Below are 25,954 nucleotides of genomic sequence, written 5' to 3' on the forward strand. Positions count from 1 at the left end.
TCCTTACTGTAACCACTTGCTTACGAATGGGCCGGGTGGACCGGTTTAGTACCACACTCCCACAGAATACCGGCGTGAAATAGTAGTTTTGATACTGTGTTTCGTACGGTGAGTGGGAGATCCGGAGGCCCAACTCTCCTCCCCACTTTTACTCCCCTCCCCCTTCACGTCCTCTATCCCCCACCCCTTTAGGCCGGCAACGCACCCGCAGTCATAATAATGCTGTGTGTCCATGGGTGGCGGTGATCGCTTACCATCAGGTGACCTGCATGCTCGTTTGCCAGCTATTTGAAAAAATAAAAATAAAAAAGACTAAGATATTTTCATGATTATGAAAATGTCATAAAATACAAAACGTCACATTATTTGCTTCACGTAGATAACGGTATCCTAAATGGCATAGTCGTAACACGTCTTATTTTAATGCCCATAATTATGCAACTCTACCCTTTGGACAAAAATTTATAGAACGTGTTGATTAGGATTTTTCTAAGCTATGCACAAAGCCTTATACCAAACAGAATTTACTTTATTTTATACTTTTTTTTTTTTATGTTCACGCACACAAACACACACACACAACACAAACTTTCATATCATCTTTCTTTATCAATCACTAATAGACTATTATATCTATGTCTGCCTCTTGCCACAGGCGATTAAAATGGACGAAAGCGAGTGGATGCGCTGAGACACCGACCACGAACAGAGGCGCTTAAAGTAATAAGTAATATTTATATATTAAATTCCGTTATGTTCGTTATTTTGTTACTACTTATCATTCCAATTTATTAACCTTATTATTAATCTTAACAGCTTTGTACGCAGCCATCTGAACGTTTAACTTAAACCGGCCAAATTAATCGCTACATCAATAAGTTAATAACTAAGCAAAGCACTGGATAGAACATCATCCCTGTACAAAATGATCCTTACCCGTGTTGCATTTTATGTGTATTTTTGCCAATTTTTAGGGTTCCGTAGTCAGCTAGGAACCCTTATAGTTTCGCCATGTCTGTCCGTCTGTCTGTCTGTCTGTCTGTCTGTCTGTCTGTCCACGACTAAGCTCAGAGACCGTTTGGTACTAGAAAACTGTAGGTAATTTGACGTGAATAGACTCGTACATATCAGACACGCCGATAGTGGTAAAATAAAAAACAAAAAAAAGTTTTTTTCATGGTAACCAAATTAGACGTAAAAAATAGAAAAACCACTTTGCGGTTTTTTTATAGTGTGGGGTATCGTTGGTTAGCCCTTTAAAACCCTTGGGAAAGTTTTCGAAACGATAAGCAGCGTAAAATCGAGATTATAATATCTAAAAACATATGAAAACTTTGAACATGCGGAAGAGGTTATGTCGAATGTAAACGATTTGACATCGACGTTCTAAGGTTTTTTTTTCGTTCGTTCGTGAGGACCAAGACCAAAAACCGTAATCAGGCGTAGTAGTTCATTTTGGCGGGAATTAAAACTATTTTATTTTTTATAATTAATTGGTACTACAGAAAAATCTGATATTTTTTTCCATTGACGACTAAGCTTATTCCTATCGATAAAAATATCATTTAATTTAAATATGTATATATATTTTATGTATTGTAAATATGGTTTATCAATATGATCTCATATTGTAATTATTTTTACTAACTATTATTATGAAGTAAAAGTCTATCTGTCCTATTTTCCATGCCCGAAGAAACCTTCAGGAGATTTTGCGACGGCAAAAATTATATTTCTTTCTGAAACTAGTTTTAAATCGGATGTCCTATTCACCTTAAACTGTCTGGTTGCAGGCGTCCTGCCCCAACTTTTCTACGAATTATGTACGAGAAGTAAGATAAGCTGTTGGTGAAAAACGCCGCCAGCGAATTTCCTTTACAGTCCACGTACGAAACAGTAGTCTAACCCAGGGATTCTCAAAGTGGGTTCCGCGGGATCTAGGGATCCGTAGAATAGTCATCAAGGTTAAACCAAAATTAATTATTATTAGCTGTTAAATAATACCACAGTTACAAATATTAATTTGAAATAGCGCAAAATATGTGATGACTCATTAGGTTATTTTATATAATAACTAGCTTTTGCCCGCGGCTTCGCCCGCGTGGAATTCAGTTATCGCGCGCTGTTCTCTGTATTTTTCTGGGATAAAAAGTAGCCTATGTAACTCTCTGGCCCATAAATTTTATCTCTATGTCGAAAATCAAGGCGGACAAACATACAAAACACACACTTTTGCAATTAAAATATAAGTATGGATAATGTGTTTCACTTATATTACATATTTCTTAAAAAAAAAAACTTGTATAAATATTTGTGTTGATTTGTAATCATTTGTTATGAGGTCCCATAAAATAAAAGGTTCCGTTATCTTTAAAACTAAGGAACCCATGGTCTAAACTTCTAATACCTAAGTAGTACCTAATCATAATTGATTATTCGCAGACTCCTTTGGCAGTTCACACAAGGAGAATTATTAGTACGAAAGCAAAGGAACTACTGCGAGTAATCCATCATTAACGTTTGTTAAAACTTAGTTAATTTGAACTAACAGAATTTCCTTGCTCACCCGCGACCAAGCGAGGCGAGGTTGTAAGGTCGCGGTGAGCAAGGAAATTCTTTTAGTTCATTGATATGGACCTCCGCAAAGTAACGCCTGATTCAATAAATTATTTAGTTAATTTGATTGATTCAAGCGTCACTTTGCCGAGTCCATACCAATGAAAATAAATGTTTCATCTTGCGTCTTGCTACGAGACAACGTGCGTATACACTTGAGTTTTGAGAATAAACATGTGGTTAGAGAACCTGACTACAAAGCTTGAGGTCCCGGGATCGATTCCCGGCCGGGGCTGATATTTAGTATGAATAATACGAATGTTTGTTCTCGGGTCTTGGAAGTTTAATATGTATTTAAGTATGTATTTATCTATATAAGTATGTTTATCCGTTGCCTAGGATCCATAGTACAACCTTTGCTTAGTTTGGGACTAGGTCAATTTGGTGTCAAGTGTCCCTTGATATTTATTTATTTATATTTACATAATATAGAGTTTGAAACTTGTTAGAAATTTGTGCGTACTTGGTGATTGTTTGGTTTGTGTTACACAGTTGATCATATGGAAGTAATGGAGGGCGAGGTTCAGCATAAAAACTGTAGGTATGTGTTGCACAAACGAAACTTTTCGCACCCGTGACTTAACTATAGAGTAAATAGGAAGGAAGTTAGAAAGTTATAGTTCTCAGCGGGATGTTACATAATATATGGTATATTGGTTATATATATAAGGTTGCATGGAAGAGATCGCCGGCCTATTGACTTGGAAAATCGCTATTTACCTACCCGTGTTTACTGTAGTACTGCTTACTATATTGTACTTATTGGTCTTCAATAAAGATGTATTGTATTGTTTTGTATTATACTGTTACAGTTTAGAGAAAATAAGTGCCTAAGTTTCTGTATTTTATACGGAAAAAAAGGAATTCTTTGACCAAGAATTCATAGTCTCAGAAATATTGTTTAAATCCAAGTAATTCATTCTTTAAGTAAGATAATAGTTTTAACCCAAGACAATTATATTTGTCTTCATTCAATACAATATGGCGTCCGGCTATATACGAAATATTATTGTCTTGACCAAGGTATATGGTCTTAATCTAAGACATCCTTTGAGTCCGTATAATCGACCTTGTTATAACCTACAAAATTTTATGACGTATTTTGATGTGTTGTTTTTCGAAGATAATTTAAACACGCATGGCAATTAATTATGTTTTATGATAGCAAAATCTCTGATAAGTTGTGTGTAACAACATAACAAGTAACGTCGCCGCACTATGTTTGTCTCTTTTCCTCGCTACTTCCCGTGCTACTCGTTAAATGTGTGGTGCAGGCATAAGATGAGTATCCCTAGTGTAAGTTTTCGGTTACAAAATACGTCTCGATCGCGTTCGCGTAAAATCTCAATTTGTACGGAAACACGAACATCGCAACGTTTCGCTAGAGGCGCTGTTCGTGTTTCCATACAAATTGAGATTTTAACGCGAACGCGATCGAGACGTATTTGTGACCGAAAACTTACACTAAGGGCAGAGACTGCTATTTTGCATGCATATTTCAGTCTGTGCATCTATATTTCAGTTTGTATTTTCAATTTAGGTTTTACGGGATGACCGTAAAAGTAAAAAAAAAAATTGGAATTGAAATAAAAAATTCAAAAAGATTCCAAAAACCAATCTTAATTTGATTGCTTAGTAACGATATCTCTTGTCCGGGTGAGCGGTTAGTTCCAATGGAGTGCCGAAAAAGTTTTTTGATAAGGGCTACGGCATAGATGTCGCTAGCGTCACTGCTTAAGTCGCTAAATAAGAAAAAAACAAACTGAGATATGAGGTACATAGGGGAAATTCGTGTCGGTACCGTTGACCATCAGTGGTGTAGCGGTATAGCACGCGGTACGGAATACCGAGGACCTGGGTTCGATTCCCAGTGATGGTCTTATTTTTCTGGTTTTTCTGTGCATCTATATTTCAGTTTGTATTTTCAATTTAGGTTTTACGGGATGACCGTAAAACTAAAAAAAAATTTGGAATTTAAATAAAAAATACAAAAAGATTCCAAAAAACCAATCTTAAATATATTAAAAGCCGTTGTTTGCAAATACCAAATACGAAATGCAGTTGGCCTTAAAAGTCAGTGGAATTTTACGGGAATATTGTTATTTGATACAGTAACATTCTGAGAGGAGACCTGTGGCCAGCAGTGGGACGTATGCTGGGATGAACCTCGAATAAGGATTACATAACGATTTCCATGATCGGCGCAACGGAGTACGAAGCGAGTATTGCAACGTACACTTAGGTGATGAGATTATAAGCATGATCGTAGCAAGCTAAGGTATTCCAGCCACTAGTTTGTGCTTAGGTTATTGACGTATAATTACTTAAGGCAATACAAATTACTTAATTAATTAATTAAATATAATTAATGGTATAATAGTTACGTAATTATATGACACAGGAAACACAGCAGTGGGGAACCACAACACGCGTGAATTACTTACCAAAATCACGAACCTAACAAAATTTAAACGTTCCTCACATTAAATTTGACGTAAATTGCGCTTACTAAAGCGACATGGTAATTAAAATTATAGGATCAGGATTTACCTCATGAAATATCTACGTATACCTATTACTCAATTTGGGCGTTGCTTTGGGCTTTGAGAATTAAGTCGTTAGAGAGTTTTGTGAATACCTACCTCTATTCTGTGTGTTTTAGCGATCCTTAAGTGTTATAAATATGTGGAAATTAATGAGGGTCTCTGAGTTTATCGAATTTCACCTCCGGACCTCCGCAAAGTAACGGCTCAATCAATAATCAAATTAACTTCTTAAACTATTAAATGATTAATATTCATTGGTGTTAAATGGGTTTCTGAAGCCGTGGTGGCATAGTGGTTTGACCTATCGCCTCTCAAGCAGAGGGTCGTGGGTTAAAACCCCGTCTCGCACCTCTGAGTTTTTGGAAATTCATGTGCGGAATTACATTTGAAATTTACTACGAGCTTTGCGGTGAAGGAAAACATCGTGAGAAAACCTGTACAAACCTGCGAAGCAATTCAATGGTGCCTGTGAAGTTCCCAATCCGCACTGGGCCTGCGTAGGAACTATGACACAAGCCCTATTGTTCTGAGAGGAGACCTGTGCCCAGCCGCGGGACGTATATCGAGGGTATTCTGGCAGAACCGGATAAGTGCACAATATTTATTTTTATACGGTTTTGCTAGATAAATAAAGCAGATTTTTTTTATATGCCTGTGTTTTAAAAAAAATGCACTTATTCTGTTTTGCCAGAATACCCTCGATATAGGCTGGGATGATGATGATGAAATGGGTTTCTTAAAAACGACTCCTGCAAATTTACCTAATTTTCACTTGCCATACCAACGTTTGCCATAAAATATATAAAACCGTGCTGTTTTCAGGATTTTTTTAAATGTCATCATATAGAATGCAGTAGGTTAGGTTAGGTTAGGTTAGTTTAATATCAACTCTGAAGAAATTACTATTTCAGAAATAAATTACTTTCTGGCAAATGAAGATTCCAGAAAGCGATACATTCGGGCATAATGTAATTCGGGCAAACGATAGAGAACCCTTTATGTGACCTTGTCCTTTACAAAACGACTGACTTTAAAAAAATCTTAGAGGCAGAACAAAAGAATAAAAGATAAAATACTATTTCATAAAATAATGCCGTAAAATTAAATTTCACACAAGCCCGCATTCGTAACAAGCAATTCGCAAGACAATATTATTTTACTTTATATACTTAGAGGGAAACAATATCAAAAATAAAAGGGAAAATCCCCAAATACTTCGGTTAGTTACACCGCGTAATCAAATGTGCCAAAATTGTCTTGCTATGGTAGAACTCTAACATCTAATAAGGTCTAATCCAGTTGTCCCACCACCGGCGATGAACGAGAAGGGAGTAGAGCTATAAACTAAAAGCAGCCAAGTGCGAGTCGGACGGGTTCCGTAGCAGCAAGTAACATAATATAAACGATTCCTTTACTTTACGATTTATGATGTATTAAAGAAAACTACTTACTAGATCTCGTTCAAACCAATTTAATGTAAATCATATATTTTTTTTAGTTTTATCATTCTCTCTCTTATTTTAGAAGTTACAGGGGGGGGGACATATTTTACCACTTTGGAAGTGTCTCTCGCGCAAACTATTCAGCTTAGAAAAAAATGATATGACAAACCTCAATATCATTTTTGAAGACCTATCCATAGATACCCCACACGTATGGGTTTGGTGAAGAAAAAAAAATTCGAGTTTTAGTTATAAGTATAAGGAACCCCCCAAATTTATTGTTCTTTTTTTCTATTTTTATGTGAAAATCTTAATGCGGTTTACAGAATACATCTACTTACCAAGTTTCAACAGTATAGTTCTTATTATTTCGGAAAAAAGTGGCTGTGATATACGGACGGACAGACATACAGACAGACATGACGAATCCATAAGGGTTCCGTTTTTTGACATTTGGCTACGGAGCCCTAAAAATGGGTTGGTGAGCAGCGAGAATCCAGTGCGAATTCCTCTATGGTTTGGTCGCTGGGCTATAAGCGAGTGTACGAGTACGACGGGCGATCACCTTGCTGTGTAGAGTAAAATGACGGCTGTTTGTTCTCTTGGCTTGAGTTCTGACGACCAAGCAAGCATCGCTGAGCGAATTTTGATTTTTGATAGCTCTTGTCACTGCGATAAACTAGTGGAGAGAGAGTTCTCGCCGGCAGTGTGAACATGCTAGATATGAACTATGTAGGGTTGTGCAGTTCGCGAACGAACTAGGTCGTAAACTACGCTCCGACCGAAGACCGCTCGCTCCTTAGTTCGTTAGTTCAGTTCATACGATGAGTAAGACCGACACCGAACGAACTGTATGTACTGTAATAGCGGGAGTGGGAGAAAATGAGGAGCGCGGCACGGCGTTACCGGAGCCAAAAACAAAAGCAATAGTACATTGTGTCTTAAGGGCGGTAAATAAGGAATTACGAACGAGAGTCTATTAGAAGCCCGAAGTCGAAGACTGAGGGCTTTAATGAGTCGATGTTCGTAATTCTAGTACCGCCCATGCGACATACAATGTTTTTTCATCACATTTGCAAGTAAAATTTATATTTGTAAAAGAAAAAATATAGTTCTTCCAAATATTGGCGATACCTTAGGGCAGCGTCGCCTTCAACCTCCCTCGGCATGCGCCGCAACGTGCGTGTGCATGTGGTGGTCCATGTAGTCCTGCAGCAGCGCGCGCAGCGCCATCAGTACGGGCATTTACTCATTTACCGACCTTGGGCTTCATGACAAGACAATGTGTACGCGCAATGACTCATTTACCGACCACGGGTTTCATGACAAGCACATTAAGGTCGAGGGTTTTATTTGGGGGGTTGCAACTAAGGTAGCCTGCATGTTACGACACTGTTTACGAGCAAGTGTGATGAAAAATATATTACTGGCCAATCATAAATAAAATACCTTACCTACGAGTGTGACCGTTTAATTTTTTCATTCCAATATCTGTTCGAAATAAAAATTGTTATACTAAAAAACCGACTTTTCAATTAAGTATTATTTTTTTACCATATTTTATATAATACATTAAAAAACATATCCAAACAAATTACCACTAGTGCAATGTAAAAAGTAAAAGCAAAATAATTACTACAAAGAATCCTTTCTCTGGTTCGAGACGGGAGCGTTGATCAGCGTTGGCGTCGGGAGCTGACGACCTAAAAGAGCGAACTAGTTCGTTGAGGAGCGGCGAACTAAACCGAGCGCTCCTAGTAGTGAACTACTATGCGCAACACTATTACTATGTCCATCTCTTTTGTTGACACGGGATCTAAATCCATTGTTCGTTTCTTTAGCGAAAAAAAAAGTTGTCGGCTAATCGTTTCCTCGCCGGCGGTGGGACAAGTTCCTTTAGCTGAAAATTGGAATTTCTTTCGTATGGTTTGTATGTGATGTATAGTAACGTCAGATTGGATTCGTAGCTGTCCATTAGATGCTCATGAGAATTCAAAAGTCAAATTTGTTTTCATTTATCCACAATCGCATGTACTCATAAACAATAATTGACTATGAAATAATGTCACAGGCGCGACGTGAAGTTACCAAGCCGATCCCATAGAGCTTATGGGAACGGAAGCAATATCATGCCCTCGGTACCGTGCTTTCAAGCATGACATGAGTGCGTGTAGCTAACATTTGGGGCGGCAGACGTGAACTTGCCTTCGAAATCCAAAAGCTTAAATGGTTACTTGACCTGAAATGTATATTCAGAACTAAATTATTGTTATTATTTTTTAAAATTTATGACGTGGAAGCATTTACACTTCCACTGAACGTGATATAGTTCAGTGTTTAGTTATTTTAAACTAAGGGAACCCCATACATCCCTGTATTTCTTTTATATTATTTTTGTATTTTTTTTTCTTTAATTGTATATATCGTTTTAAGTATTTTATTGTAATTATATTTTTATGAAAAAATGACTTTCCTGCCAAGTTTCTTGCGGCGCATTCCTTCTTGGCAATGATGGCTTTCCGAAAGCGCTGGTAGTTTAAAAAATGACGGAAAGTGCCCATTGCGGCCTATTTACTGAATAAATTCATTTGAATTTGAATTTGAATTTGAAATCCACCCCCCACACACAAATTTAACCAGATTAAATACTTCAACCATTGAAATTACTTTTGTTTTACGTTAAAAAGTATTCTACAGCTGATGTTAGTAGTAATATAGATTTGGAACTAAAGTGGAAAAAAATGCAAGTTGAAGTGGCAATGGGCGGTTGATATCGCTCGAAGAACAGATAATCGTTGGGGAGAAAAGTTCTCGAGTGGCGACCACGAACCGGAAGACGAGGCGTTGGCAGGCTCCTACCAGGTGGACTGACGACATCATGAGAGTTGCGGGAAACCAGTGGATGCAAGTGGCGAGTTGTCGTTCACCGTGGCGGTCTAAGGGAGTGGACAGTGGACATCTTCCGGCTGATGATGATGATGATGAATGTAGGTATTTGGCTGAAACTATCACACACCATAAGCGCGGAAAGCATGGAAACTACGCAACCGAATTTCGGCATGATTACGCTGGCAACACGTAAATTATTGGTGTGATCAGCCACAAAACTTCGGTCAACGTCACGGGCCGAATCGAGGTTTCGCTAGTAATTGTAACAGCGAAAATACGGCGACGGTCAAGCAAATACGGCTCACTAAGGCACTTGTCTCACCGCCAGCGAGGAAACGATTGGCTATCGACTATTTTGTCGCTCAAGAAACGAACAAAAGATATAAGATCCTGTGTGAGTAAAAGAGACACATATATTAATAGTTGATCGCTGGCTGTTCACACTGTCGGCGAGAACTCGCTCTTACATCTTTTGTCGCAGCGACAAGAGCTATAAAACTCGCTGAGCTATAGATACTCGCTCAGCGATGTCAGCTTGGCGGCCGCCCCGCACGAGCGAGTCGAGTGGAGCGAGTAATCGCCCGTCGCACGCGAACACTCGCTTAGAGCCGAGCGACAAAACTACACTCGCTTCTCGCTGCTCGCCCACTCGTTTCTAGTTACTCGCTCTACTCGCTTCTCGCTCATCGTCGGCGGTGGGACAAGTGCCTAAATGTGCTCAAACCCAAAGACCCTATTTTCAAACGGTAATTTTAAATGGTTTCACGAGTATACGATAATATCTTGTTTGCTGTCTACATTACATACGTCAAAGTATAATGCGGATCTATTATTTGATGTTAATCACATTTTACGTATTATTTATCTCGCTAAATCTATTTAGGGATATGTAGATAAATTGTTATTCTGCCCTCCTAAGCCAAAAGAGGGTATCTAAAAAAAACACTTGCGTTATTCACCATGTGATGCAGAATGTTTTAAGCTACTTAATAGTATTAATAACTCAAAAGTGTTTTTTTTTTATATAGCCAAGAGGCTTAGGAGGGCAGTATTTTTGTTCACTGTATTCGATCTTACAATAATTATCATTCATGAGAACCTGTTTACTAGAAGTGGATAAACTTTGATTTCCAAGATTTTACTTGAACAGAAAAACATAATTAAGTAGGTACTTGACTTAAAAACATTGTAAAATAAATAAAAACTTGTAATAAGAAAGAGTAACGTAAACATTGATAGGTCTTTGAGAGAGACCCAAGCTAATCTCTGGTCTGGACATCTTCTACTTAAAAAGATAAGAAAAATACAACTTTAGTCTATCGCTGAGAACAAGTTTCAAAATGACGAATACTTTAATAATATTCATACCTACAAAATAATTATAATAAGGCTACTAAATTGTTCTGAAATTAATGCTAATCAACTAAAATAAAAATAAATATAGGAACGTTTATTCACAAAATAAAATCAATAAAAATGAACAGAGGTAGTACAAGGAACAAATATACGAGTATATACAATTTTGCTAAAAGTCAGAACTCAGCAAATTTGCTGGTTTTCAGTCCTCACCCGGTATGTCAAAATGTGACGGTAGGTAGTACTTGCGGAACCATTTTCAATAGTCTAACATGCTGTGAACCAGCTGATATACATATATTGGCTTTGGCAGTCGGTCAGATCCTTTCAAACACACAAAAGATAAACTATCAAATAATCACACACACTGAATAGAAAACCGATTAGATAATTGTAATGTAAGTAGTTGATAGAAAAAATACAACAACTTCAAACAATCACTCTAATGGATAAGATTACCTTACTTATCAAAATCAGTGCTTTGACGGTAGTATAAATTAAGAAGACGCAGGTTGTAGAAGTATATAGTCACTAACCGATAAGACCTAAAAGATGCGTACGGTGTTCGCGATTCTCGTTGTTGCAGGTAGGTATTCACTGTTAAAGTGTAATAACAAAGTAGTTTCTGATTTTTAAATAGCAAAGGAAAAGTTTGAGACATTGCGTGTCGCTTAATTAGGTGGTTTTCTTAATGATACTGATCATAATATTCTGTCTCTAGACATTTAATATCTAAATACAATTACAAAGTATGTCCTAAAGATTCACACCTAATTTAACCCATTTATTAAAAGTTAAACCTCTCGTCTGGGTGTATATTCGAGCGTTTTGACTGTTCGTTTAACCGTCATTACCATCCTATTTTTATTAACACAACCGAAGGACAAGTCGCAAGAATTATTGATCACGCTAGATTAAGCATCGGTTTGTCTTTAGTTTTTATAAATATTGAATACTAGTCTTAAATCCGCAGCGTCGCCCGCATTAGAAACAGCTTAATGCCGTCTTAATTGAACTGTTGTATACATATATTATACCCGTGCAATTTTTGAAATATTCAGTTTCTTAGGTACACGATTCTTGTTACCATGGCAACGCAATAAATAAATGTCTTAAAGTTTGGCCTGAAAAAGTTTACGGTAACAATTTGAAAGGACAACGTTCGCTCGCACAACGCCATCTACTGATTGCAAACGAAGTTAACACGTCACGTCGTCTTGATAACTGAGCACTAAGGTTGGTCACCGTACTTGGACAGTGCCCTCTATTATTGTTTAAACTTAAAATATTATCTCACGGGAACGTATTACAGGGATATCAAGTAGTTTATGTCTTAATGCAGATCTTTGTCAAACACATCCATATATCTAAACATCTTGACAAACTTTCACATTTATAATATTAGTTGGATGGAGCATCATCTTTTTTAATAATACTTGCCGAAACGGTAATGGTGAAAAATAAAACTCTCAAAAATGCTGAAATTTACCCGCTACACAACACACAATATCAAATAGCCCATTTTTTCACTTACACTTTTATCTCTAATGATATAATGTCTTTCCTAGCATTCACTGCGGCGGGGCCTTTGTTTGAGGATAACAAAAAATACGAATACCCACGGTACATTCAGTTCCCCGACGGTGATGGCGTTGCTCATACGGTAGACCTACAAGCAGACCCAGACCAGAACGTTATAGAAGATGTACAAAGGAATCCTGATAGAAACTTATATCTTCTCTTTACTAGGTAATATTATTAATATACTCAGCGGCACAAAATTTGGCCCACTATCTATATACAAAATAATTTATTTCTGCATACATTTTAGGGCCTTTAAAAAGCGTTCTATACTATAACTATGTCTTTAAATCTACACAGGCTTTGTGCAAATATTTTTACGAATACCCGTTTGTTTTCTACATGTCACATGGTTTTGTCTTCTTCTTCAGACGTAACCCAACCAGCTCGCAGACTTTGGAAATTAATAATGCTGACTCTATCCGCAACTCCAACTTCAACCCCAGCCACCCCACTGTAATCGTTGTTCACGGCTGGCTTGGCAACCAGAACACTAATATTAACCCCACTATTAGGGATGGTAAGAGTTTTCTTTTTCATTTTACATTTGCTTGTGACATTTTATTAAATATCATTATTTTGTTTGCACCAATCGATTGAAAGTTGCAGCTTTTACTCGAGTGAGAGAACTGTAAGCACTTTTTAATTAGCAGTGACAGTGTTAGTGATTTCTTCAGTAAATAATAGATATAGTTTTTTTTTACTTGACCCGTGATTGACCCCTATCTCAAGGAAATCGGATCTGATGAAAAATGCAAATGATTATTATGGTAGGTACTGTACAACATACTTATGTGTAGTGACTTTTTTGATGTTCCTGTATTTCTTTCCAGCATACCTGAACAAAGGTGAAACGAACGTTATTGTTCTGGACTGGAGACGTCTAGCTCTCTCCGACTACGTGACTGCCGTACTAGGAGTCCCCGCGGTGGGCCGCGGCCTTGGCCAGTTCCTTCGCTTCGTCAACCAGGTCACCGGCGCACCCTTCTCTTCCATGCACCTGGTCGGCTTCAGCTTGGGCGCTCATCTCGTTGGCAATGCTGGCAGGGAACTTGGTGGAGCTGTTGCTCGTGTCACTGGTAATTTATAGTTATTTCTAAAAACCCTAACAAGATTTCAAGTATAATATCTTTACAGACTAAATTTAATCTAATTAACATGATATTTAACTGTTTAAAAAAGTTTAAACATGTCACCTGATATTTTAATACTATTCCATTTCGTAAATTATGTCTTGCTTGCTGGACTTACTGGACTTGCGCAACTTGGCCTGTAGTATGAGCAAATAAATAAACATAAATCACACTTGTCTAACTGAACAACATTAGTTCAGTGACTTTTAAAAATAATTAGTTTTTTTTTTAATTTTATTAAACTTAAGTTTATGTGAAGAAGCAATGTAAAGCAAAATGCTTGATTGGTAGCGCGACAGGCGACGTCAGTTGTGTTCTAGGATGGCGTAAATTGATACTGCTATCAATTTAATTTGTATGAAAAAAGGAAAATTCAAAGATTATTATTTTTAAAAGTCACTGAACTAATGTTGTTCAGTTTGACGAGGACGATCTATGTTTGAATTTTTTTCTCGTATTACAGGCCACACCTGGTAACTATAATATAATAATAATTGAAATTTGACCAATTATTTGCTCCTTAGGTCTGGACCCTGCTGGTCCCCTGTGGAACCTGAACAGCAACAGTTTGGGACCTAACGATGGCCGTCACACGGAGGCAATCCACACTGACGGAGGCTACACAGTGGGAGGTATCGGCATCGGAACAGCCATTTGCAATGCTGACTTCTTCCCCAACGGAGGCATTTCTCAGCCCGCTTGCATCACGAACATCTGCAACCATAACCGCGCCTGGGAGCTCTTCGCTGCCACCGTCTCTTATAACCATTTGATTGGACGTCAGTGCTCGTCCAACTGGCAGCTCTTCTGGAACAGATGCAGCGGCAGCTCGCTTTATATGGGCAATGACGATTTGAACAAAACTGGGTAAGTTGGGTTGGGATATACTCGGAAAATATGTTAAATGAGGTACCTAACTCATATTTCATATATCATATCATTTTATTCATAATTTAATTTTAGTTTAATTTTATTTGACTTCTAATTAATTGTTATTGATTGTTTTTATGGACTAACGTCTGGAATAAATATTTCATATTTACTTCGAGCACGTGAAGAAGTTGAAAAAGCACGACTATTTAAAACGATAGGCACTAATACGATAAATATTGTGATATCGTTTGTATTTTATTGTAAAAGAGATCTCGCTATGTTTGCTTCTCGTGATATCAAATTCACACTTCTTATGCTTATATGCATTTTTGTTGCAAAATCTCTGCAATAATATATTTTTTGAGTAATGAACTAGAGTGGCGTTTGTTGCAAAATGAGCCATGAAAATTAACACGTAACTTTTATGCTATTTAGGCGCCTTGCATTTTTAGTTTGCGTGACATTTCTATATCTCTTATAATTAGTTATTTATGTTATTAAGGCTAAAAATTACTAGTAAATGTTTTCTTCCACGCTCAAGCAAATTTTTAATTTTCATTAACTGTTTTTTTGTTCACAGGTTTGGCATGTACCGCTTGGACACCGCACCAAGATATCCTTTCTAATAATAATTTATAACAATGATAATCGACATCTGCTATATTCAGTAAATTGACTGATGTGAAAATATAAAATGAATAAGTACCTACATTGTTTTGTCTCTACTCGTAAATACCTCTTCTTCCTTCTTCAGCTCAGTGAAAATTTTCGCCCGCCCATTGCATTATATTACAAGCAACCCGTTTTAAAAGCAACGATGTGTACGAGTCTAATTTGTGTACCCAGCATTGTAACTAAATCGGTGGCAACTGATTTTATGTCAAAATTTTACAAAATAAATTAATAATAAGATAGTAGTAAATATAGTAGGATATAATCATTAGATTATACATATTTACTAAAGTAACAAAAAATAATTACTATTAATTAACTAAATATACTATTATTGCTACTATAACTATTATTATTATTTTTACTTTTATTATTTACAATTATTTAAATTAATAATTATTAATTAATTTGAATTTTACAGTGCATTAGTTTACTTAATTCTGTATTTTTTTAATTGATAAATAAATAAATAGGTACTTTACTTGTACAAATAGTCGTACGCGAGAAACTGTTCTACTAGACCTATGCTATGCATAACTTAGTAAACTTAACCTAAAAGAAAGATCTACCTATACTCTGCAGTTACCACTTACTAATTTGTCTCCGTCTCGGTTCAGAATATAATTTTATTACTGTCTGTGTTAAGATCCACTCACAGGTTGCCTACTCGTTTATATTAAGGAGTTAAGGAGTTACAAAAACATGTAGTCGATAGAATTGGCTATTTCTGTTACGGTGTACACGATGCTAATTACTTGATAAAGAATTTGAACGGAATACGTTTACCGCGTCAAAAACATGTAGTCGATAGAATTGGCTATTTCTGTTACGGTGTACACGATGCTAATTACTTGATAAAGAATTTGAACGGAATGTTTACCGCGTCAAATCATACTAAGGCAACATTGGCGGCTGGACTTACTAAGTATGTTCTGAGTAGCGTACGAGTACATCTGATGTACATATCGGCGGCCGATCGTAACATCCGCCAAATCACGAAATTCCTGGGCATATCGGGAAATGGCGCCATTTCATGAATTGGCTGAAAAGGACATCCGCCATATCGTTCAAAACTCAACGTTTAACGATTTGCCTAGTGACATTTAGGCAAATCATAAAATTCGGCATATCATGAAACGCCGCCATTTTATGATTTGGCCAGTTTAGGCAGATCATGAAATTCCTAGGCATATCTTGAAACGCCGCCATATCGAATCTGGCACTTCGCCGGCCGCTGCCGAGGCACGCTCGCTTCGCTCGCTCGGCTCGTGCGTTGTGGTCACAATTAATACTATCCACTCCTCGCTTCGCTCGTCGTACCTATTTTTTTTTCTGCATATCACGATGTGCCCGGTATAGAGCTAGAAATATCGACGAATACGTTGCTCTATAATCTAAAGGACTTTAACAGTAGCATAAGCATGGAGAATTATGTAACTGTCTGCAATTAGACGTATACAATTATTATAATAATAAATAATGGAATTGGCATTTTGGCATAAGTTGACTCGAGACTGGTTTATAATAAAGCACAAACGATAAACAAGCTTGTCAGACACAAAAAAGTGACGCTGTTATGGATTCCAGAGCCCTTATTGCCTTACACACTTGAAACCACAATCGTTTTCACCACTCCTTTCTGTCACACGGTATAAAACGAGAGAAGAATGAGATGGTGAATGCGATCGCAAATGTCTGGGCGTTAGACAATACAACCTCAGCAGGGCTATATTACGAAATTCAAAAATCGAAGTTCGTATTGTACCGTCCCGCCGGCACATATTATTTAATACGCGATTGAGTGGGAAGGTACGATAGAAATTCGATTTTCGAATTTCCTAGTTCGTAGTAGCACTTTAGGCCGCAGATGTTTCACTGACGTAAATATATTTTGACACTGTAATCTGTATGGATCTTTCAATGTGCGAGTCCGACTCAGACTTGGCCGGTTGTTTGGTGAAGTTGTTTTGGTTCAAACTTCAGGAAGAATAGAATTATAATTATGTGTAACAAAAAATAAAACCGATCAATAAAACTTTTAGGTGGGTAAAAAAAGTTCATCCTCAACTTACACCAAAACAAAACTGTAGCTAATGTGGACAATAAAATTTCAGACAACTTATCTATGTAGGCCCTATCAAATAATACCTCACACGGAATAGTATTAAAAAGATAACAACTATTTTTAGTGCCAAAAAACTAATAATCCAGCAAAGTCAATAGCATCAGCAATTTTTTTGGATTAGATTGACTTATCTTAAATCAGTGTGATTATAGTAGGTATAAATTAAAAATTGCAGGAGGTAATGATAGTTGTTATACAAGGCAAGAAAGATGCGCTCGACGTTTGTGTTATTGGTCGCTTTAGCAGGTTAGAATTTTACAATAGTACCTACATTAGGATTAGTGTTCGTGCAGATAGAAATAGTTTAGCGTTCATGTATACAGCGTGATTTTTTTACAAAAACGAAAAAGCTTAGGTTTTAGTGCTAGGTATTAAGCGATATTGCAACAAATTTGAAGTTTAGCATTAACTACCAGATCCAAATAAATTTTTGTTTTTTTTTCGAGCTGTAATGTATTGCGTCCAATAATTTGACACGAGAGAAAATAATTTACTACAGCTGTCACGTCAGCAAGAAAACATTTCGAATAAAAACAAAGTAGTGGCCATTTATTTAGTAGTACGAATATGTAGCTTATTTAACGACCGGGTAACCCAGTGGTTAGAGACCCTGACTACGAAGTTTGAGGTCCCAGCCCAGGTTCATTCAATCTCCGGTCCTGGCAGATATTTGTATGAAAAATACGAATATTTGCTCTCTAGTCTTGGGTGTTGAATATGTATTTAAATATGTATCTATATATTTAAGTATGTTTATCAATTGCCTAGCACCTGCAACATAAGCTTTGCTTACTTTGGGACTAGGTCAAGTTGGTGTTGCATGTCTCTTGATATTAGTTTATTATTTATTAATATTGATAGTTATTATAATATCAATTCGTTTTTTTTTCAATAAATAAATTAATGTGAAGTTAAACATTTTTTTTTATTAATTTTGATATTTGTTAATATAAATATTTATATTTTATTAATTTATATAGTGGTTTAGTGATTCTTTGTTAACCCGTACACCCGTAATGTATATTGTAGAGTTGTAAACCAGTCCAGTCCATGGGTGGCGGTGAAATGATTGCTTTTCATCACAGGTGATCCGCCTGTTCATTATCCCCCTGTCAAACAAAAAAACTTGATGTTCAATAGTCTCCTGGCTACGTCGCTTACTTTGGTTCTTCCGCAGATGATTTCTTTAACAATTTTGAAATTACTTTTTCAGCTTATGTGGCAGCGGTGCCTCTACCAGAAGAAAAGAATGCTTTTGAATACCCTCGCTTCATTGAGTTCCCCGATGGGGACGGCGTCCCTCATACAGTGGACTTGCAGGCAGAGCCAGACCTGAACGCGATTGAAGAAATACAGAGGAATCCTGACAGGAACCTGTATCTGCTGTTCACTAGGTAACTTTCTAAGGAAAAATACACATATCGGGAGACGTGAGCAGGGCCAACCCTGTACCCTCAGTAATTGATAATGGATCGTTCATGGACATATTTAAATAAAACTCCCACACTTTTAATAAGGGTTTTTCGACAGGTGAAATATCGCTTAATGGCGCTGGTATCTTGAGGTCCGTTTAAACGCTTGTGATTGGATACCTAAATATCTTAATGAGCCAATCGTAAGCAAAACTGAAACGTCAACAATACTAACGCCATCTAGCGATATTTCTATATTATCTAGCCCATGCACTTAGCAAATAATTTAGTACTTGTTGTTTGCAATTGAAATAAAAAACGTTAATCTCATTAATACTGGTAGGATATAGTAGCCTTAAATAACTGAATCCGGTAAGTCCTGCTCACGTCTTTCAAATCGCCTTGTACAGTCACCAGCATTAATATCTGCCACAGCGGAGCGTGAATAAATATCTGACACGACCTACCGGCCCTAGAAATAGAGTCGTATCAGATATTTATGCACGCTTTGTTGTGTCAGATATTGGTGCTGGTGACTGTACTAATCAAATAAAAATTGGAAAATATGTAAGCCAAAACTTTTCATCGATCAAACTGTGTCATGAACATTTTGGGAATTCATTTTTTTTTATTATACAGTTAAATTATCCCACGATTTGTAAAGTTCCGTATCTCAAAAGGAAAAATTGACCCCTTTAGCCCATTATCAAACTACTAAGTATAATTAACTGTATCCCAGTGATAAACTACTCAAGGTACCAATTATTAAGACAAGCTAATCGAAAACTAGAAAAACAAAAGAACTTAAGAAAATAAGAATTAAAAAAATCAATCTAAAGCATCAATATCCATCTAGGCTTATTGATTAGTTTATCATATTACCTTTCCATAACTCTGAAAACATTCTCATTTAAGATATCTTCAAACTACCAGAATATTCTGAATTACATTAATATTATTTATCATATCAGTGATGTGTCAGGTTTCAAGCCGTGACGTGATATACATAATCTTACTAATTAATTGACAATGGGTCACATGATACACGCGAATGTTGTAATTGTTGCCATGTTTTCGCCAATTGGGTACCAACCAAGTTCCACGTGTTATTTTTCAAAACATCTATAATATTCGCTTTTAGACAGTTTTTCAACGTTTTTCAACCTTTTTGGTGGAACTGTTTCATTTGCAAACTCATGATTTTCTCTGAAACCATATTTTTTCGGAAGAACTTTCAAAAAACAAACCTAACATAACCTACTATGCTCTATAAAACCATAAGAAAATACAATGAGATTTTTTTTGTTTCGGAGAAACTTGAGAGTTGGGAAATAAAACAATGGCAAATAAAACGTTTGACGCCAGTCTGTCTGTTTGAATGTCTGTGCCATCGTAACTTTCAATGAGTGGATCAATGTCGATGCGGTTTTTTTTTACGTAAAACCCAATTTTCTTGGAGTGGTTCTTAGCTATGTTTTTGAGATATTGGAATTTGAAATTACAATTTTAAGGGTTTTTCAACTATTTTAAGTTTACTTTTATTCTGATTAGTTTTTTCTTAAATCCTTAAATGGGGGTTTAAATTCAAGGTTCAATCGATCTACTCGTATAACCAAGTTACGTTTGTTCTGCAACTTTTCAAAAATATGACCAATATTAATTTCCTTTTTTTCATACAGATTAAAATGTTATTTTCCATTTAAGCAATATAATATTGTAATATTTAATTAATTTTAAAATTTTCATTTTAATTTGCATATTTAATTGCAATTAATTTGGTATTTCATTGATTATAATCAATAATCAGTTACATTCTATACAATACTAAATTGTCACTTGTTAGCACATTAAAAAATGTTCATCGTAGTGATGTCAAACAAATGTCAAAAATTGCTTAAAGACCCCTGTACCAAGAGATAGCGATAACACCACCATGTCCGATATACTGATTTGACGATTAAACTTTGAGGCTCAATCATCATCATCAGACTACAGCAGTCCACTGCTGGACATAGTCCTCTTTCTTCCATGGCGCGCCACAACACTCTGTCTTCAGCCCCTCGCATCCTCCGCCGCCAGCGACCCTCTTAAAGTCGTCTGTTCACCGTGCCTCAGGACGCCGCGTTTTCCCGTCCATGGTCTCCATTTGAGGACTCGTCTGCTCCGCCGTTCATCGGTCCTTACATTATGTCCGTACTTATTAGCAGCTGCAGCACAATAAATGATGTAAATTCAAGTTACATGAAAAAGTTACAAAAAAAGTAGCTTACTTTTGTTAGTAGAATCGAACCTTGAATTAAAAGTCAAATACCCTGTATACATATATTTAATACAAAATCACACACTGGGAATATTTTGATAAAATCCTGATCCCCTGTGACGCACAACCCACAGGTTGTAAACGTTGCTTGAGGTAATCAACAAGAAGTAAACAAATTACATGATCAGACTTGGTAAACAAGGCGCACCGAGGGTTGAGGGTTTGAACAAAATGAACGCAGTGTGGGTCATTTTAGGTGATTACTGACGTAGACAGACAGACGTAAAAAGTAAAAAATGTATACTATTATTATTCATTGTTGCTATAAGAGCTACGAGTGCCTTCATACTAAATTTCAAGTTTCTAGGACTACTGAATATTTTGTGTGGTAACACTTATTTTCTCAAAAATGTCCGTAAAAGTCTACATTATTCCTTATATATCAGAAGGCTAAGTGCATAGTTTATGGTCAGCGAGAAATTAAAAAGTTAAAAAGATTGCAGGCGCGCTAGCTCGACAATAATTTATTATTAATTAATTAATTTATTATTGTAGAGCCAAAGTTTTATAAAAAGTGAAAAAGGCCATGGAAATGTTGGCACAAGTCGTAGACAGCCAACTCAAATGGCTGCTATCAGTTATTTTGTTGGAACTCCAGACTTTTTTTATTGGATCTGAAACAGCTTGTGTTTTCGGTGGAAAAATACACCTGCATTTTTTTTATGAAAAAAAAAGCGGGAAAGCTTGAAATTTTTTAAAATGTCATAATAATATTTTGTTGAGAAAAGGTTTATTCTAATTTAGTTTTTTTCCTTCACCATTTTTGAGAAAAGCTTGATATTAGTCTCGGCTGGAATAGCAATTACTGGCTTCGTATTATTTAAACGGAGTCGCAAGCTCGTCCGTTTAATTCTCATACTCACCCAGCAATTGCCTACTTTCAGGCCACGAGAATAATCTACTATTAAGAACTGTATCTTTTAATGGCGTTGACTTAGAATTTTGACTGTCTCTGCTTCAAGGGGCAGTAAGACCCGAATATTTTATATTAATTTTAGTTTGATATCTACGCGTTCTTGACAAAACGGGTCTCGACAGAAGGGCAGACAGACGGACAACGAAATGAACTTATAAGGGTTCCATTTTTTCCTTTTGAGGTACGGAACCCTTAAAATAACTTCGATTAGCTTGTCAAGGCACATGGCTTGTTTTGTTTATCTTTGTTTAGTTGTAAAAACTGATAAAGAGTTTTGATTTGAGTGTTGATAATAAGGTGCAAAGTCCAAGTTCAAAGTTCGCTTTTGCTTGAAGTATACCAATTCAAACTTTGCTGGTGTCCATTAAGAGAGAGAGAGAGAGAGAGAGAAAATTTTTTTACATTTTCGATACACAGAAATTACATTACAAGGAAAGAATAAATACAAAATGAGCATTGAATAGTGTAGGCCTAAATAAGCAGAAAGTTGTTACAAATCAAACAGCTCGAACTATCGTTTTACGGAACATATCCACAAGTCTGCTTGCTCAATTTTATGTATGCTTTTTATTTAGTATTTACGACAAAAAATATCCTGTCATAACGAGATAGGTACAGGTGACGGTGTGAATTTTGACTACGCGACAAATTTTATTGTCGTCTTATAAGGGTCAGGCTGCTGTAACCACAGTTTTTGTCGTAGGTGCTGACGCTTCATTGCTCTTGTCCGAATGAGAATGAGTTTGATGCATGGCAGTACGACTAACAGAAAAAATAAGGCCTTCTAGCGTGAAAGTTTTGATATTTTTATTTTCAGGATTTATGAAAAAAGGTCAATAGGTTTTTGATAAATTTTGCTTTCTTCTTGATTTTTTCATTGGTGAAGATTATGTCCTGTTAAAAGTTATCTTTTGCTCAGGTTTTCACAACATTGTGCCAAACAGCTAGCTGTGCGCTGTTTTATCTAATCATTAATTTCATATTCTCTTGTGCATTTCATATCAGTAAGGGTAATATCCTTTTATAATTTTCATGTTTCTTTTATTATAGCTAAAAATAATGCTGTTATAGAATTAACTAATTTTTACTTAACTTATATTTTCAGACGTAACCCAACCAGCTCACAGACTTTGGTCATCGACGATGCCAACTCCATCCGCAACTCCAACTTCAATCCCAACCACCCCACCGTAGTCGTCGTTCACGGCTGGCTCAGCAACCAGAACAGTGACATCAATCCTACGATCAGGGATGGTAAGATTTATAACGTGATCTGACAGAGCAGTTATGGATTCAAAATGACAACAGACTACATGAAAATTTTCCTCCATCATACTTAGTATTTATTATCCAAACTTAATTATACTATCCTTTTCATACATGGTATTTTTTTAGCTCTGTCCATTCTTTTACATCTATTGGTCATTTGATTATATAATATTAAAACAAAATTATTAAGTTGAATGAAATATTATAGTAAACTAACCTAAACTAACACAGTATATACATACATCATAACTAAACTGACAAAATAGCACTACGCAAAAGGAGAAATTTGTTTTAGTATTTATCAAAAACTTGTTAATATATTTGCTCAAAAACTTATAAATAAACTGTCGTTTTCTTCAAGCGTACCTCAACAAGGGCGAAACCAACGTGATCGTTCTGGACTGGAGACGTCTTGCTCTCATGGACTACGTGACAGCTGCCCTTGGTGTCCCAGCTGTGGGTCGTGGGCTTGGCCAGTTCCTTCGCTTCGTCAACCAGGTCACCGGCGCACGATTTGACAACATGCACCTGGTCGGCTTCAGCTTGGGTGCTCATCTCGTGGGCAATGCTGGCAGGGAGCTCGGTGGCTCTGTAGCACGTGTAACTGGTATGAACGATATCAAAAATTAAAGTGAACCTAGGGTCTGTTTGTGATTCTATCACCACAATTTATTTATTATGACCTAAAGTCCTATTGGTACATTACGGAAGTCACACTATTTCTGTAATTTATTACTTATCCATCCATCCATCCCAGCCTGTATACGTCCCACTGCTGGGCAGAGGCCTCCTCTTGGAACAAGAGGGTTATTACTTATATAGTTATTAAATTTGCGATAGTGACTGCATTGGACTGAATAATGCAACTGATTTTTACAAGCTTTTATTTAGTTTCACCTGTCCCGTTGTCTGTCTGTCTGTAATCAAATCTTGCATATTAAATTCGAACAAGTTTCAGTAGATGGTTTGAGTTGAAATTTGGTATACTAATGTAAATTGCGTGACAGTAGAATAATCTGGTACTGACATCGTGGTAGTCCGGCCAGGACCGTCTCCACACTTCAACGGTTAATGGTATCGACTTGAAATTTGGTATGCAAATGTAGTTTGGGTCACAATACAAGAAAGATTGAGATTCAGTTAAATGATAATTTAAAGTTGTCAACAGTGTTTTGAACACTCAAGCAAGGGCTCGTTGATTAATTTCCTTATGTTTTAATTTAACGCCATCTTTATAACCGGGTTTTATCATCATCATCATCATCCCAGCCTATATACGTCCCACTGCTGGGCACAGGCCTCCTCTCAGAACAAGAGGGCTTGGCTTGAGAGGGGACCGGGTTTTATATTATTAAGGAAATCATGCTGTTTTTGGTAAAATATTTTATTTGATATCTGCACAAAGTCGAAAATTCTTTTGTAACTTAGCTACCGAACAAGTTTCTAATACAGGATAATTAATTATTTAATAGGTCTTGACCCGGCTGGTCCCTTGTGGAACCTGAACAGCAACGCTCTGAATCCCAATGACGGGCGTTACACTGAAGCAATCCACACTGACGGAGGCTACACTGTGGGAGGTCTTGGTATCGGCTCTGCAATCTGCAATGCTGACTTCTTCCCCAACGGTGGTATCTCTCAGCCTGGCTGTCTGACCAACATCTGCAACCACAACCGCGCCTGGGAACTCTTCGCTGCTACAGTAACGCACAACCACCTGGTAGGCCAGCAGTGCTCGTCCAACTGGCAGGTCACTTGGAACAGTTGCAGTGGTAACTCGCTGCACATGGGCAATGATGATTTGAGAAAATCTGGGTAAGACATCCTGACAATTATTTTGTTAATTACATTTACTCTCTAAATCGTCAAAGAAGTTAAAAATTGGAGAAAAGTTTTTTTTCTTCTGTAACGTAAATATTTCTCGTTGTATGAAAACTCTGATCTTACTAACTAAGATCATTACAGAATTTTAGTGTCACATACTAGAGCGATTAAATCCTAATTTCAGTTTCTTCAACTCCCTCGTATTTCTAAATGCTTGTTTTTCTAAATCGCACTTTTTCGAATGTTTGTTTTTAATGTAATTTCTCCTTTTTCTTGTTTTCAGATCCGGCATGTACCGATTGGACACCGAGAGGAGATATCCCTTCTAATGATTGTTTATGATGATTTTGAAACGTGATCTGCTATATCAGGCTGACTGATGTAAAATAAAAAGCCACCTTGACGGAATAAACATAACAATGTTTTATTTTATCTACCTCAAACATTCCACTATCATAATCCTTTCTAGAATATAAAGGTACTAGCTTTTGCGCGCGACTTCGTCAGCGTGTACTTTAGTTATCAGGGCATATCGTCACTACTTTGAAATATCTCGTATCTCAAATCAATACGACAGCAAAATTGACCTTTGAAATAATGTTCATAAAGTTCACTTAGAAAAGTATCAATTTTGAGATACGAGCTTTTTTCAAAGTAGTGACGATATGTTTTAATGAACCCCCGTTATAATTGTGTCATGGGTATCTGTGTGTGTAGCAAAGAACTGCCGTAAACGATAGGTAACAGTTTACTACAGTACTTACTTCGCTAAAAACAACATTTTTTACCAGTTTTGAAGCTAGTTTATGAAAAGTTTTATGCAAAGCACGAGAGTAAATTAATTATTTTGCGAGAACTTAATTTTACTCTAAAACTCGAAGTATATATATTAGAAATTGCACTGTACATAATATTTTATAAATTAGGTAAAAGATAAATAAGAAGGAATAATCACACAAAATTACGCTTCCTTAATATTA

At 36.6% G+C, this 25,954-nt stretch overlaps 2 protein-coding genes across 2 annotated transcripts; both read left to right on the top strand.

Annotated features, from left to right (window-relative positions):
• The first annotated feature begins 11,348 nt into the window (after positions 1–11,348).
• LOC141439566 (pancreatic triacylglycerol lipase-like) lies at positions 11,349–15,145 on the top strand. The gene is made up of 6 exons (XM_074103856.1): positions 11,349–11,435; positions 12,418–12,598; positions 12,802–12,950; positions 13,264–13,509; positions 14,088–14,430; positions 15,017–15,145. The coding sequence occupies exons 1-6, from the start codon at positions 11,402–11,404 to the stop codon at positions 15,060–15,062; spliced, it is 999 nt and encodes a 332-aa protein (XP_073959957.1). The 5' UTR covers positions 11,349–11,401; the 3' UTR covers positions 15,063–15,145.
• Positions 15,146–17,425: 2,280 nt separating this feature from the next.
• On the top strand, positions 17,426–25,394 carry LOC141439860 (pancreatic triacylglycerol lipase-like). Its single transcript, XM_074104274.1, has 6 exons — positions 17,426–17,479; positions 18,447–18,627; positions 22,987–23,135; positions 23,512–23,757; positions 24,623–24,965; positions 25,258–25,394. The coding sequence occupies exons 1-6, from the start codon at positions 17,443–17,445 to the stop codon at positions 25,301–25,303; spliced, it is 1,002 nt and encodes a 333-aa protein (XP_073960375.1). The 5' UTR covers positions 17,426–17,442; the 3' UTR covers positions 25,304–25,394.
• Positions 25,395–25,954: the final 560 nt, after the last annotated feature.

This window comes from Choristoneura fumiferana, chromosome 21 (assembly GCF_025370935.1).
Source record: "Choristoneura fumiferana chromosome 21, NRCan_CFum_1, whole genome shotgun sequence".
NCBI lineage: Eukaryota > Metazoa > Arthropoda > Insecta > Lepidoptera > Tortricidae > Choristoneura > Choristoneura fumiferana.

Coding starts and splice junctions, on each gene's coding strand:
- LOC141439860 (XM_074104274.1), top strand. CDS start 17,443: ATGCGCTCGACGTTTGTGTTATTGGTCGCTTTAGCAG. Junction 17,480..18,446: donor GTTATTGGTCGCTTTAGCAG/GTTAGAATTTTA, acceptor TTACTTTTTCAG/CTTATGTGGCAGCGGTGCCT. Junction 23,136..23,511: donor CAATCCTACGATCAGGGATG/GTAAGATTTATA, acceptor GTTTTCTTCAAG/CGTACCTCAACAAGGGCGAA.
- LOC141439566 (XM_074103856.1), top strand. CDS start 11,402: ATGCGTACGGTGTTCGCGATTCTCGTTGTTGCAG. Junction 11,436..12,417: donor CGCGATTCTCGTTGTTGCAG/GTAGGTATTCAC, acceptor TGTCTTTCCTAG/CATTCACTGCGGCGGGGCCT. Junction 12,599..12,801: donor TTATATCTTCTCTTTACTAG/GTAATATTATTA, acceptor CTTCTTCTTCAG/ACGTAACCCAACCAGCTCGC.